This window comes from Oryx dammah, unplaced genomic scaffold (assembly GCF_014754425.2).
Source record: "Oryx dammah isolate SB20612 unplaced genomic scaffold, SCBI_Odam_1.1 HiC_scaffold_29, whole genome shotgun sequence".
In the NCBI taxonomy this organism is placed as follows: Eukaryota; Metazoa; Chordata; class Mammalia; order Artiodactyla; family Bovidae; genus Oryx; species Oryx dammah.
Genome location: NW_024070213.1, coordinates 75,829,954 through 75,845,613, shown reverse-complemented (window position 1 = coordinate 75,845,613; position 15,660 = coordinate 75,829,954). Strand labels below are relative to the sequence as shown.

Here is a 15,660-nt window from a genome sequence, read left to right as displayed (position 1 = left end):
TATAGCTTTTGTTGCTTTTCCATTGTTAACTTGCTCTTTTCTGTTTATGCTATATTTCATGCAGCAAACTAAGCTTTTTCCTAAGTCCACAGCTAGCAGTTGAAGATTTTTTTCATATTTGGATGAACATGTGTTCTTGAAGCCATAGTCAATCTAAATGTATGTAAGGTTCATGACAGAAATATTCTCCTGTTAATCCCTCAGTTTACATTAAATATAATAATTTGAGAAGTAGGTGTCACAAAAAAAAAAAAAAGAAGTAGGTGTCACAGAACTTTTTTATTTTCAGACCAACAGTCTTACCAATACATTTTTCTTTCTCTACAGCAACACATAGAGAATTAGATAAAACATAGAAACTTCTGTTTGGTAGTTTTTCAGCATAAAACATACTTTGAAAAGGTAAGAATAAGAGTTATACATATCAGCTCAAGAAAGAATTACTTTCAGAACACAGAAATAACTTGATAACATATAATCTGATAGCCTAGAAAAACTACTGAAATAGCAAGCTAGAATTCTAGGTTTAATTTTGCATGTGTTTTATGTTTTATTTTTCTAGCCCACTTACATGATCAAAAGAAGCGGGGTAGTACAGTAATTAAGAATGTAGGCTTTGAAATCAGAATTCTGGAATCAAATCTTTAATAACTCTGTTCTCTGTACATTTGTATCTTCACCTGTAAGATGGAAGTAAATACCTTATAAAGATGCTGTGAAGATTTAATAAGACTTTATTTAAAGTATTTAGAACAGTGGTACATAGTAAATTCACAATAATTAGTTGCTAAAGGTAATAGAGCTAGATGTAATATTGATACAAAGATATTTTGTCTTTGTGTGATGGTGCTTGATATTTTACATATTTCACATCTATTATTTCATTTGATACAATAAAAAAACAATGTAGGGAAAAGAGATAATATTATATCATTGTATTTATATATGATATCTATATATATCATTTTAGAATATAATACATATTCATAAATATGTATATTTTATACATATATTATAATATCATAATTCATAAGTGCTATAAATATAGAAAGCAGGTTGTCTTTTTGTGTCATATGGTCAACTTCTTCTCAGTTTTAAAACAGTGTGGCAAAATAGCAACTACCTGTTAATTTGGGGTAAGTTATTTGGATAAGTTTGAAATCTAACAATCTGAATAGAAATTTATAATAATTTTTGATATATTCTATTCTTTTAGAAGTTATCAAGAAATTCTAGAACTAGTTTTAAGAATTTTTCAACCTTAAAAATATGATAGTAATTGTTATAGTTTATTGAGTTTTCACTCTGCAGAATATAACATGTTACTCAGTTTACACTGTTATCTTATTTAATATTTGTAGCTGCCCAATGATGTGGATTTTACTAACCCTCCTTTTACAGATGAAAATCAGAAGTTTAGCAGTTTCCCTAGGGGCCCTCAGCAAGTGGTGGAACAGGGATTCCAACACAGATGAGACTTGGATGTCAATGTTCTATATAAGATATGCCACTGTGCTATGCTATCTCAACATCTTAGATACTAATAAGGCTTGTTATATCCTTATACATAAAAAAGGCTAAGGAAATCCACTTTACTTGCTTAGTCCTTAAAACATGAAACATATTTTTAAGCAAAGCAAGAAAACAAATTTGCAAGGACATCCCTTACTCTGGAAGAAGCCTGCTGAAGTTCTAGTAAGAGTATTAATGATTTGAAGCAACACTAGTTCTAACACTTAAAGAAATTTGCTTAGATAAATTCTTAAGTATAAGATAGATTTTAAAACTATGTTTTATTACATCAAACAAATTACAAAATAGGTGTAGAATTGTTAACAAATAGATGTGAGCTAAAGCAGTTTGTACATCTTCAGGAAGCAAGAAAACTTCACTTCTTAGCTGACTTAGTCTCACTGTTTCAGCTTCAGAAGAAGTATCATGACTCAGAGTTTTGATTTGTATGTTCTGTGATCAAGATAGATTGCCTGTTAAAGCTTTTGGGTTTATTGAAACAATGAACATAATTTATTTAAATACATAAAATTTAAGGATTTTTTTGACCCAAATACTTTTGTCTTGTGCCTTCTTATTTCAAGGGGGGAGCTATTTTTTTAAGCCCAGAATATTTCTTCACCGTGTAGCACTCTAAACCTATTTTTTCAAATCCTCACTTATGTTTCATAAATGTTATAAAAGTCATAGAGGAAATTTTATTTCAATAGTTTTCTCTAGAAGCAAGAACTTTGAGTCACATGGCATTTAGAGATTTTTTTTCCCTAATATAAAATTATGGTTCTAAATAGATGGAAAATTCCTGGAAGTTTGCCCAGGAATGAACACTGGTCCCTTTTGGGGAGTATCATTGGGAAATAGGGAAAGTCTTTTCAATCCAGTGCACAAGAAATAATGAAACTCTAGTTCTCATTTCCTTTCCCTTTGACCAAGTTTATTTAGAAATTTTAGTAAAGATGAAAATTCAGTTGAGAAATAATAAAGAAAGCAAAGGGCCTGGATTTTTTCCAAATGGGAAAATTAAACCTGGACTACGTGGGATTTGGTAATGTCCTAAGTGTGTATGTGTGTGTTTGTGCATGTGTATATTTGTGTGTGTGTGAGTATGTGTGAGAGAGTTTTGATAGTCATTTTCCTCTTTGAAAATCAGGATTTGCTTAATCCACTCTGTTTTATGATATTCTCACTTCAGAAAAATATCTGATATGGCTGCCTTCCTAAGAGATCCAATAATTTTGTTTCTAAGTGACTTTTTTTCTTATTACAAAATTAAGACAGGCCACAAAAATAATATAAAGATAATAATTTTTCAAATATTATAAAAATGTACATCTTAGAAAGTAAAAGCCTCATAATTCCATTCCCAGAGATGTATAGGTTTATTTATAGAAATGCAGTTATAATTTATAGGGCTTCCCAGGTGGCGCTAGTGGTAAAGAATCCACCTACCAATCCTGGAAACATAAGAGACACAAGTTTGATCCCTGGGTTAGGAAGATCCCCTGGAGTAGAAAATGGCAACCCACTACAGTGCTCTTGCCTAAAAAATTCCATGGACCGAGGAGCCTGATGGGCTACAGTCCATGGGGTCACAAAGAATCAGACACAACTGACAACTGAGTACAATTATAATTTATATACATTTATGTGTTCTTACTTCTAATAAAAATTGTTGCAAAAAATTTTTCTCTGTGACTTAATTTTATAACATTTGTGAAACATAAATGAGGTTTTGAAAAATAGGTTCAGATTGCTACACAGTGGAGAAATGTTCTGGACTTAAAAAAATTTCCCCTTACTAGCTAAGAAGGCAAAAGAGAAACATATTCGGGTCAAAGGCAGCTTTAATTTTACATATTTAAATAAATCGTGTCCTTTTGTTCCACTGAACTCAAAGGTTTAGCAAGCAATTGAAAATCTGCATATAACTTATAGAAGGGCCTCATATCCCTGGTTCTTTCATATCTGCTGTTCTGCAGTTGTGGGTTAAACCAACCACAATCTATATAGTACCACAGTATTTACTATTGAAAAAAAACGTGTGTAAGTATTTCTCAGTTCAAATTTATGTTGTTTAAAGGTGATCTGTATACAAACACACAATTTTGCAATTTGGTTTTTCATATAAAAACTATTCTAGGTACATTTTTATATCAGTACGTATTTTTAAAAAACTTTTATTGAAGTATAGTTGCTTTGGACATCCCAAGTGGTATGAATTGTAAAGAACCTTCCTGTCAATCCAGGAGACATAAGAGACACAGGTTCAATCCCTGGGTTGGGAAGATCCCCTGGAGGAGGGGGCATGGCAATCCACTCCAGTATTCTTGCCTTAGAGAATCCCCTGGGCAGAAGAGCCTGGTGGGCTACAGTCCATAGGGTTGCAAAGAGTTGGATACAACTGAAGTAACAGCATGCATGCACTCATATTTGCTTTACAATATTGTGTTTCTGCAAAGTGAATCATCTATATGTATACATATATCCCCCGCTTTTTTAGATTTCCTTCCCATACAGATCCTCACAGAACATCGACTTCCCCGTGCTACACAGAAGGTTCTCATTTTATACATAGTAATGTGCATATGTCAATCCCAACCCCAATCTCCCAGTTCATGCTACCCTCCTTTCCCCCACTGATATCCATAAGGTTGTTCTCTACATCTGTGTCCCCATTTCTGCTTTGCAAATAAGTTCATCTGTACCATTTTTCTAGATTCCATGTATAAGTGATATTACACGATATGTATTTTTCTCTCTCCAACTTACTTCATTCTGTATGACAGTCTCTAGGTCTCTTCACATCTCTGCAAATGGCACTGCTTTGTTCCTTTTTATGACTAATATCCCATTGTAAATATGTACCAGGTCTTTATCCATTCCTCTGTTGATGGACATTTAGGTTCCTTCCATGTCTTGGCTATTGTAAATAGTGCTGCAATAAATACTGGGGTGCATGTATCAATTTGAATTATGGTTTTCTCCAGATAAATAACTGGAGTGAGATTTCTTGGTCATATGGTAGTTCTATTTTTAATTTTTTTAAAAACCTCCATATTGTTCTCCATAGTAGTTGTACCAATTTACTTTCCCACCAATGGTGTAGGAGGGTTTCCTTTTTCTCCACACCCTCGCCAGCATTTATTGTTTATAAATGTTTTCATGATGGTCTTTCTGACAAGTAATTTTGATTTTCATTTCTCTAATAATTAGTGATGTTGAGCATCTTTTTTATGTGCTTTTTGGCCATCTGTAGGTCTTCTTTTATACAATGTCTATTTAGGTCTTCCACCCATTTGTTCATTGGATTGTTTCTTTTATTATTGAGCTACATGAGCTATTTGTATATTTTGGAGATGAACCCCTTGTTGGTTGTTTTGTTTGCAAATATTTTCTCCTATTCTGAAGGTTGTCTTTTTGTTTTATTTATTGTTTCATTTACTGTGCAAAAGGTTATAAGTTTAATTAGATCTCATTTTTCTTATTTTTGTTTTTAGTTTCACTATTCTGGGAGATGGGTCCAAAAAGATCTTTCTATAATTTATGTTAGAAAGTGTTCTGCTTATGATTTTCTCTAAGAGTTGTAAGTGCCCAGCCTTATATCTAGGTCTTTAATCTATTTTGAGTTTATTTTTGTGTATGGTATTAGGAAGTGTTCTAATTTCATTCTTTTACAGATAGCTGCCCAGTTTTCCCAGCACCACTTATTGAAGAGACTGTCTTTTTTCCATTGTATATTCTTGCCTCCTTTGTCATAAATTAGGTGAACATAGGTGTCTGGATTTATCTTTGGGCTTTATATCTTGCTACATTGATCCATATGTCTTTTTTTGCCCCAGTACAATACTGTCTTGATTACTGTAGCTTTGGAGTATAGTCTGAAGTCAGAGAGCCTGATTCCTCCAGCTCTGTTTTTATTTTTCAAGATTGCTTTGGCTATTTGGGGTATTTTGTGTTTCCATACAAATTAAAAACTATTTTAATCTGATTCTGTGGAATAATGCCATTGGTAATTTGATGGGGATTGCATTGAATCTGTGGATTGCTTTGGGTAGTATAATTATTTTTACAGTGTTGATTCTTCCAATCCAAGAACATGGTATATCTCTCCATCCATTTGTGTAATATTTGTTTTCTTTCATCAGTATCCTATAGTTTTCTGAATCAAGGTATTTTTCCTTCCTAGTTAGTTTTATCCCTAGATAGTTTCATCTTCATGATGTAATCGTCAACGGAATTGTTTTCTTAATTTCTCTTTCTGATCTTCTGTTACTATATTGGAATGAAAGAGATTCCTGTGTATTAATTTTGTCTGGTTTTGGTATCAGGGTGATAGTGGCCTCATAAAATTAGCTTGGGAGCGTCCCTCCCTCTGCACTTTTTGGAAGAATTTGAGAAGGATGTGTTAGCTGGTCTCTAAAATAGAATTCACCTGTGATGCCATCTAGTCCTGGACTTTTGTTTCTTGGAAGATTTTAATCGCAGTTTCATTTCAATTGCTTTACTCATAACTGGCCTGTTCATATTTTTGTTCAGTTAAAATTTTTTTAACATATTTCTTTACTTATAGGGCTACATGAGGTTTTAGTTATGGCGTGTAAGTTCTTTGCTGTGGCACATGGGTTTCTCTCTAGTTGTAACGTGTGGCCTTAGTTCCTCTCTGGCTTGTGGGAATCATAGTTCTCCAAGGATCAATCCTGTATCCTCTGCTCTGGGAGACAGATTTTTAACCACTAGACAACCAGGGAAATCCCTGTTCATATTTTGTTTTTCCTCCTAGTTCAGTCTCAGAAAGCTATACCTTTCTAAGAATTTGTCCATTTCTTCCAGGTTGTCCATTTTATTGGCATACATTGAGTTGGTCAAAAAGTTCATTCAAATTTTTTCAGAAGATGTTACAGAAAGAGCCAAACAAACATTTTGGTCAACTTAGTAATTGCTTGTAGTAGTCTCTTATTATCTTTTGTATTTCTGTGGTGTCAGCTGTAACGTCTCCTTTTCCACTTCTAATTTTATTGATTTGAATCCTCTCCCCTTTTTTTTTCTTAAGGAGTCTGGCTAGTGGTTTTAATAAGCTTTGCTTATCTTCTCAAAGAACCAATTTTTAGTTTCATTGGTTTTTGCTATTCTCTGTTTTATAATATTTCATTTATTTTTGCTCTGATTTTTATTATTTCTTTCCTTCTACTAACTTTTGGTTTTGTTCGTTCTTATTTCTCTAGTTGCATTTGGTACAAGTTGTGTTGTTTATTTGATATTTTTCTTGAGATGGATTGTATTGTTATAAACTTCCCTCCAACTGTGCTGCTTTCCATAGGCTTTGGATCATCATGTTTTAGTTTTCAATTGTTTCTAGATATTTTTTATTTCCTTTTTTATTTCTCCAGTTATCCATAGGTTGTTTAGTAGCACATTGTTTAGCCTCCATTTGTTTGTGTTTTTTATAGTTCCCTCCCCACCGTATTTGCTTTCTAATCTCATAGCATTGTTTCAGAAAAGATACCTGATACAATATCAGTTTTCTTAACTTTACTGAAGCTTGATTTGTGACCCAAGATGTGATCTATCCTGGAGAATGTTCCATGTGTTCTTGAAAAGAGTATATTCTGCTGTTTTCTGATGGAATGTCCTGCATATATCAATTAAGTCTATCTGGTCTAATGTTTCATTTAAGACTTGTGTTTTCTTGTTAATTTTTTGTCTGGATGATCCATCCATTAGTATTAATCATGTTCCTGTAATTTCCCATTATATGACTATTAGCATTTGCTTTATGTATTGAGCTTCTCCTAGGTTGAGTGCATAAATATTTACAATTGCTTTATCTTCTTCTTGGATTGATCCCTTGATTATTAGGTAGCATCTTTCCTTATCTTATTAACAGTCTTTGTTTTAGTCTATTTTGTCTGATGTGAGTATTGCTACTCCAGCTTTTCTTTGCTTTCCATTTTTATGGAATATCTTTTTCCATCTCCTCACTTTCAGTCTGTCTGTATCCCTAGGTCTGAAGTGGGTCTCTTGTAGACAGCAAATATATGGGTCTTGTTGTTTTATCCATTCAGCCAGTCTGTTTCTTCTGGTTGGAACATTATTCCATTTACATTTCAGATAATTATCAATATATATGTTCCTATTGCCATTTTCTTAATTGTTTGGGGTGTGATTTTCTTTGAATGTCTTTTTCCTCTTTCCCTTCCTTTTTTGTTCTCCTTTCTAGTGTTTTTTGCCTATAGACGTTCCTTTAGCAGTTGTAAAGCTGGTTTGGATGTGCTGAATGCTCTTAGCTTTTGTGTATCTGTAAAACTTTTGATGCTCTGTCAAATCTGAATGAGAGCCTCACTGGTTAGAGTATTCTTGGTTATAGGCTTTTCCTTTTCATCATTTTAAATATATCCTGCCACTCCCTTCTGACCTGCAGAGTTTCTGCTGAAAAATCAGCTGATAACATTTTAGGGTTTCCTTGTATGTTATTTGTTGCTTTCCCCTTGTTGCTTTTAATATTTTTTGTACTTAATTTTTGTTAGTTTAATAATATGTGTCTCAGTGTGTTCCTCCTTGTGTTTATCCTTTATGCAACTCTCTTTGCTTTCTAGGCTTGGGTGACTATCTCGTTTCCCATGTTAGAAAAGTTCTTTACTGTGATCTCTTGAAATATTTTCTCAGACCCTTTTTCTTCTTCTTCTGGGACCTCTATAATTCAAATGTTCATGCATTTAATGTTGTTCCAGATGTCTCTGAGTTTATTCACATTTCTTTTCATTTTATTATTATTATTATTCTGTTCTACAGCAGAGATTTCTACCACTCTGTCTTCCAGGTCACTTATCCATTCTTCTGCCTCAGTTATTCTGTTACTGATTTCTTCTAATGTATTTTTCATTTTCAGTTCCTGTCTTGTTCATTTCTGTTTATTTGTGTTTTAGTTCTTCTACGGTTTTGCTAAACTTTTCTTATATCTTTTCAATCCATGCCTCCGGTCTGTTTCTAAGATCTTGGATCATCTTTACTATCATACTCTGAATTCTCTTTCAGATAGATTGCTTATCTCCTCTTCATTTAATTGTTCTTGTAGGTTTTAATCTTGCTCCTTCATCTGCAACATATCTCTTTGTTACCTTTCTTTTTTTCCCCTCAAAGTTTTGTGTTTATGATCTGCTTTCCAGGCTGCAGGGTTGCAGTTCCTCTTGCTTCTGGTATCTGTCCCCTGGTAGGTGAGGTTGATCCAGAGACTTGTGCTTTTATCCTCTTACTGAGGGTTAGACTACTGTTGTGGTGACCAGAGCCTGCCCTGGATATTGAGTGGGGCCTCTCCTTTGCTCTTTAGCTGTCACTGCCCTGTCATAGGTGGAGTCAGCTTCCTAGTTGTTGGAGTAGAAGCCCCCAGATTTGCTTCTTAGCTGTGTTTCTGATCTGTGGTGCAAAGTAAGCGGGGTTGGAGCACTCCTGCTGGGAGGGAAGCTACTGAGTATCCCTCCTTTGGAGCCACTCTTCTGTGGTGTACTCTGCCGTGTTATTTTTCGCCCATTGAGCAGACCCTCAGACTATACTGATATTAGCATTGCCATGCTAGCATTTGACCCTGGTGTCTCTTAGAGATTTCTTTCACCAGGCCATCAGAGTAGGTCCACTGAAGTCCAGCCCCAGGATTGCAGTAATCATGGATCTGGACCAGCTGTGGGTATTAGGTGCTCAGTCGTGCTCAGTTGCTCAGTCATGTCTGTCTCTTTGTGACCCTATGGACTGTAGCCACCAGGTTCTGCTGTCCATGGAATTTTTATGCAAGAATATGGGAGTAAGTTGCTATTTCCTACTCCAGGGATCTTCCTGAGCAAGGGACTGAACCCTCGTCTCTTGCATCTCCTGCATTGGTAGGTAGTTTCTTTACCAATGCACCATCTAGGAAGCTACCAGGTGTTATACGGGTAGCTCAGACTTTAGCCTGGTGCAAGCCACCAAGTGTACATACATGTTAAGTCACTTCAGTTTTGCCTGACTCTTGCAACCCTATGGACTATAGCCTGCTAGGCTCCTTTGTCCATGGGATTCTCCAGACAACACTACTGGAGTGGATTGCCCTGCTTCCAGGGGATCTTCTCAACCCAGGGATTGAACCCACATCTTTTACGTCTCTTGTATTCGCAGGTGGGTTCTTTACCACGAGTGCTATACCTGCTAAAACTAGGTCTGTCTTGGCTGTGGGAGCACTTATCTGTTCAGATGTTTTGTAGGTGCTGAGTTTTTACCAAGCTGTTTGTGATGGTTTCAATTTGTGCATCTGCAAGGAAAAATTTCAGCTTTTCTTCTTAAATTGAGTGGCCCCTGGAACTTAGATGTGGTTTTAGCTCCACCTCTGAATGTAAGTTGCACACAGGGATCTACTCCCAAGGCTGTCCTGGAGCACTTTGGTCTGCCCCAGTGAGGACAGGGCCCGGAGGTGGCACAGCTGCCAGTGTCATGGGAGGCAACAGGTGCATGAAGGGGTTGGAAGTTGTAAGAGATCTTGCCCAGTCACAAGTTCACAGGGAACCTAATGGCCATGATGTGGGAAATCCAGCCTTGGTGGGAGCCTTTCCTACCACCTGGTGGCAGGCACATGAGGGTTAGCCCTGGGTGATTTTTCTAAGCAATCAGCGGGGGCCTTTCCTAGTTCCTAGCAGCAGGTCAGCTGGGGCCAGCCCTGGCAGGAACTTTTCCTAACGTTTGGCCACAGGTACAAAAGGATTAGCCCCAGCAGGAGCCTTTTCTAGTGCCTAGTGGCAGACATGAGACAGCTCACCCTGGCAGGGTATAAGTAGGGGCTGACAGGAGAGAGGCTGCAAAGACAGCTCCACCCCCTACATGTCACTCAACAGTGGCTCCTTGCTTCTGTGGTAGTCCAGGTTTCCTCCACAAGTATTCCCAGTTGTGGATTTTCTCATTCCCATCCCTTCAGGCTGTCCTGTCTACTTGCATCCAGCAGCAGTCCTCTCCTCAGCTTTTCTCTCATTGCCTATGTTCCAGCACCCAATGCCCATGCACACTGACAGACACAAGTCTCAGGCTCGGAGGTACAGGGCTGTGGCATAGACCATCTGTGTAGGTCTCACTTTGTCCTGCCTGCCATAGACCAGCTGTTTCACTCCCCTCCAACAGGCCCAGATGATTTCCTTCTGTCCCAACCAATCTGCCCCTCCACAAGGGGGTTTCCCTGGATGCAGGAACTTCTCAGCTTCTTCAGATCCCCCACCTAGAAGCAGATCCTATCCCACTTCCTGGCCTCTTCTTTTCCCCTTCTTTCTTTTGTCTTACATGGTTCCACATGGATCTTTTTTGTCCTTTCCAGTGTCCAAGGTCTTCTCCTAGTGTTCAGCCAGTGCTCTGTGAGAACTTTCCCATCTGTAGATATATTCTTGATGCATCTGTGGGGAGAGATGAACTCCTTGTCCTCCTACTTCTCTGCCATATTGCTTTTCCCTATACTAGTATGTATTGATCTAACTTTTTTTTTTAATCTAACCTATTTTTTAGAAAACAGAAGACTTACTTTTTGAATAAATAACCAACAGAAAGTATTTACGATGTTGTCAGAGATGGAATAGGTAAATTGTAAAACATGAAGATACATCTATATATAAATCCTAGCTCTAATATATAGCTGTATAAATTTGATATATCAATTTCTTCATGAATTTCAGTTTATCCACTTATAAAATAACACTAATAATAGGTACCTCATAAGGTTATGAAATATACAATGAAAATTGTGAAAAATACAACTCATATCAAGTGCCAGGCTGATGGAAGCCATTTAAATAAGCTCCTTTCATATCTTTTGTAGACTTTGTAATGTGTGTGTGTGCTCAGTCACTTCAGTTATATCCTACTCTTTGCAACCCCGTGGACTGTATCCTGCTAAGCTCTTCTGTCCATGGGATTCTCAGGCAAGAATACTGGAATAGGTTGCCATCCCCTCTTCCAGGGGATCTTCCAGACCCAGGGATCAAACCTTTATCTCTTGCATGGCAGGCAGATTCTTTACCCACTGAGCCATCCGGGAAGCCCAGACTTTGTAATAGACCTATGCAAATTTGTTGGTCTTTTCTCCCACCCCCCTGCAAAATAAGTCTAAGTATACCAACCCTTTGGAGACATTAAAAAATAAACACCTTTTCAAAATGTCAGTATTTAGAATTCTTAGAATATGTTCTGTCAGTATAAGTAATTATTACCGTTAAAAAATATCAAATCTAAGACCAAGTGCTTAAACATAAGGCACTCTGGTATATCCAGGCATATGTTTTGTGAAATATCAGGTTCTTTGTGTAGTAGTTTAAACTTGCTAAGAATCACTCGTCTAGGTAAAAACTGTAAAAGATGCTCTCTTTGGTTAAAAGATGCTTTATAAAATATGTATTTTTATATATTTTAAAGGATGGGATGCTATTATGGACTGGAAAGATGTCTTATCAGGAGGAGAAAAGCAAAGAATGGGCATGGCTCGCATGTTTTATCATAGGTAAGTGTATTATACTCAAGTTACAATTGATACTATTCTATTGTTATATTCAAAAAATGTTCAGATAGGATCCCTTGTCCTCATTTGGTTTGAAAATATATTTCTGAAAAGCTAATGCTTAGAATTTATAGTATTTAAATTTCTTAGGTTGTTTTTTAATATGACAGAAATCTCCAAGTTAGTTCTATTTATTTTATGTTGACACATAATTAAATTTTATTAAATTAAATTTTATGTGTCCTAAGTTTGAAAGTGGGATTATTACTAATTTTAAAATGTGAAGAATAGATAACCACTATGATGCTGTTGTGAACACAGTAGGTAGACATTCAGTGGAAGTGAAAGTCGCTCAGTTGTGTCCAACTCTTTGCAGCTCCATAGACTGTAGCCCTCCAGGCTCCTTGGTCCATGGAATTCTCCAGGCCAGAATACTGGAGTAGGTAACTGTTCCCTTCTCCAGGGGATCTTCCCAACTCAGGGATGGGACCCAGATCTTCTGCATTGCAGGCAGATTCTTTACCATTTGAGCCACCAGGGAAGCCCAGATAATCAGTAATACTTCTCAATTAAATTATTAAATTAAAACTAAATTAAATTTCTAATCAGTCAGTGGCCTATAAAGCTTAATAGTGTTCTTGAGAGGAGGCATATCTAATGGAGAAAGGAACCAACCAGCATAAGTCTTAATGGACTCAGAAATAAAGAGATGCAGGATATAATTTCTCTTGATAAAACTTTTCTATTTCTAACCAGCTTCATAGCCTTTTGGTTCAAAGTATCAAGCACAAGACAATGGAAAGAAATATTGAAGCTATTATGATTGTTGCTTTTTTTTTTTATCCTATTCTTCTGTGAAAAATAAATTCCCATTTTAATGTTAGGCCTCTGGCAATGAGAACCTAAATTGTTACTTTCAATACTTATATCTTGGGCAATAAAGTTATGTACATGGATGGCTGAGTGGACCATAAGCTGGGGCACATGCAATACTCGAAGAAGTTGCAGTGGAAGCAATAACACTTCTGTAGGGAACTTTTAAAAGCTGATAAAAAATGCAAAAAAAAAAAAAATCAAGTAAGCCTCATTAAACACTTAGCAACAAGTTGGCCATCATTTTTTTAGAAATCTTTTATTATGAAAAAACCATTAAAAGTTCATCAAAAAAGAGAATATTGTAAGATGAACCCTATATTCCCATCACACTGATTCAAGTCTAATATTTTACAGCACTTGATTTATCTAATTTTTTTATATAAAGCATTGTGAAACAAATCCAAAATCATGGAATTTTCCATGAAATATTTTGACATCAATCTCTGAAATATTAGGATATTTTCTTACATTAGATACCATAATCATCATTAGTACAATTGACAATAATCATTTAAAATTATTTCATACCTGGTTCATATCCAATTTCCCTGATAGCCTCAAAAATATCTTTTTATACTTGGTTTGTTCAAACCAAGATCCAAACAACTTTTATGTATTGAATTTTGTTGTTATATATCTCTTAATTATTTTTTAATTTAAAGAGTTGTTTCTTCTCCCTGCCTCTGTGCCCCTCCCATCTTTTATGCTATTAACTTGTTGAAGAAACTAGATCAGTTGTCCGTTAAGAACGTTGTCTTTTCAAGATTGATCTGATTGTTTCCTCTTGAGATTCCTTTACCTCTTTCCTCAATCTACTATTTTTCTTATAAACTGGAAATTAGAGCTAAAAACTTGATTATATTTAGGTTCAGCCATTTTTGTTAAGAATATAACATGTAATATTTATCACTGAAAAAATAATGTATAGTTTAAACAATTTTATTAAATACAATTATGTGCTTATATTATAGAAGTAGAAAATTTAGATGAGTAAAAAGAAAAAATTCTGTTTTACTACTTGTAGCACATAAAATTTTAGTATAGTTTTTTCTCTATTTTAGTATACAAAAGTTGGTTATTTTTAACTTTTTAATATGTAACTATTTTCATAAAGTATAGTACAGTTTATATTCCTCTTTTTTTTTTTTTTTTTTTTGGCCATACCACATGGCTTGTGGAATCTTAGTTCCCTGACCAGGGATTGAATTCAAGCCCCAGCAGTGAAAGCACTGAGTCCTAACAACTGGACCACAAGGGAATTCCCTGTATCCCTCTTTTTATTTTGTATCCTATTATGTGCATTACTATATAATAGCTAGCCAAGGTTTGTTTATTGTTATTATCATTATTATAACATTTATGTACCAAATACATAAATGTATTTCAGTATTCAATTCAATGAATTCTGATAAATGTATACACAATATATAATCAATATCCCAATTAAGATAAAGAATGATTCTATCACCCTAGAAAGTCCCTCATGCCCCATTCCAGTCAAATCTTTCCATAGAGAATTTCTGTTTCCATTTCTAATGAATAAATTAGTTCTCCAGTTCTACAACTTCATATGTGTGTGTGTTTGTCGCTCAGTTATGTCCAACTCTCTGCGACCCCATGGACTGTAGCTCACTAGGCTCCTCTCTCCATGGAATTCTCCAGGCAAGAATACTGGAGTGGGTTGCCACTCCATCCTCCAGGGGGTCTTCCTGGCCCAGGGATCAAACCCAGGTCTGCCACATGTGGGCAGATTCTTTACTGTCTGAGCCACCAGGGAAGCCCCAAAATTAAATCATACAATATGTATTATTTTGTGTTATAGCTGGAGTTTATAAATGAGAAAAATGTTGTGTAATAATATGGTATTTTAATAATATAAATGGTTAGTTCAAGGATAAGGCAAACTAAAAAGTATAAACCAAAGTTTGAAAACTCTGAATTTTTAGTGAAGTATATTTTACAATGACTTTTTTGAGATAATGTGGTGAGATTCAAGAGTAAACTTTGTAGTATGAAATTTATGACTAGCTGTTAACCACTATTACATTGAATCTGTTTGTGCTTTGTCCATAAATATTCAGTAGTATGATCCCCTGTATAGTTGGTGAAATGTGACATGATGGTGGTTTTCTTGCTCAGTCATGTCCAACTCTTGCAATCCCATGGACTGTAACCTGCCAGGCTCCTCTGTCCATGGGATTCTCCAGGCAAGAATACTGGAGTGGGTTGCCATTTGCTTCTCCAGTTGAATCTTCCCAACCCAAGAATCAAACCCAGGTCTCCTGTGTTGCAGGCAGTTTCTTTACCAACTGAACTACAATTGAAGCCTGAAATGTAAAATGATGGAACGTAATATGTGGCTGTAAATTTCTCATTATGTCAGTGTGTTAATAAGATAAAAAGCAAATGGCATTAATAAAAGATGCTAACCTAAAGAGATTTTTAAGTGCCTACAACTTAAATACTTGATACTCATGTATCTAAAATACTTTGGGTATAAAATGATACTGAATAAAAAATACTAAAGCCAGTGAAGGACCTCCACTGTTGGTAGAAATGTAAGTTGGTGCAGCTGCTGTGGAAAACAGCATGCAGGTGCCTTAGAAAACTAAAACTAAAATTACCATATGGCCCAGCAATCGCACTGCTGGGCATATATCTGTACAAAACTGATATTCAAAAAGACATGCACCCCAGTATTCATAGCAGCGCTGGTCCCAATAGCCCAGACAGGGAAACAACCTAAATGTCCATCTACAGATGAAAGGATAAAGACATCC

The 15,660-nt window shown here is 35.8% G+C and overlaps 1 protein-coding gene across 1 annotated transcript in view; it reads left to right on the top strand.

Annotated features, from left to right (window-relative positions):
* Window positions 1-15,660, top strand: part of ABCD2 (ATP binding cassette subfamily D member 2) — a 90,350-nt gene that overhangs the window by 56,908 nt on the left and 17,782 nt on the right. Inside the window, exon 8 of the mRNA XM_040233492.1 lies at window positions 11,923-12,007. Within this exon, the coding sequence (XP_040089426.1) occupies window positions 11,923-12,007 (85 nt within the window). The remainder of the gene's footprint in view (window positions 1-11,922; window positions 12,008-15,660) is intronic.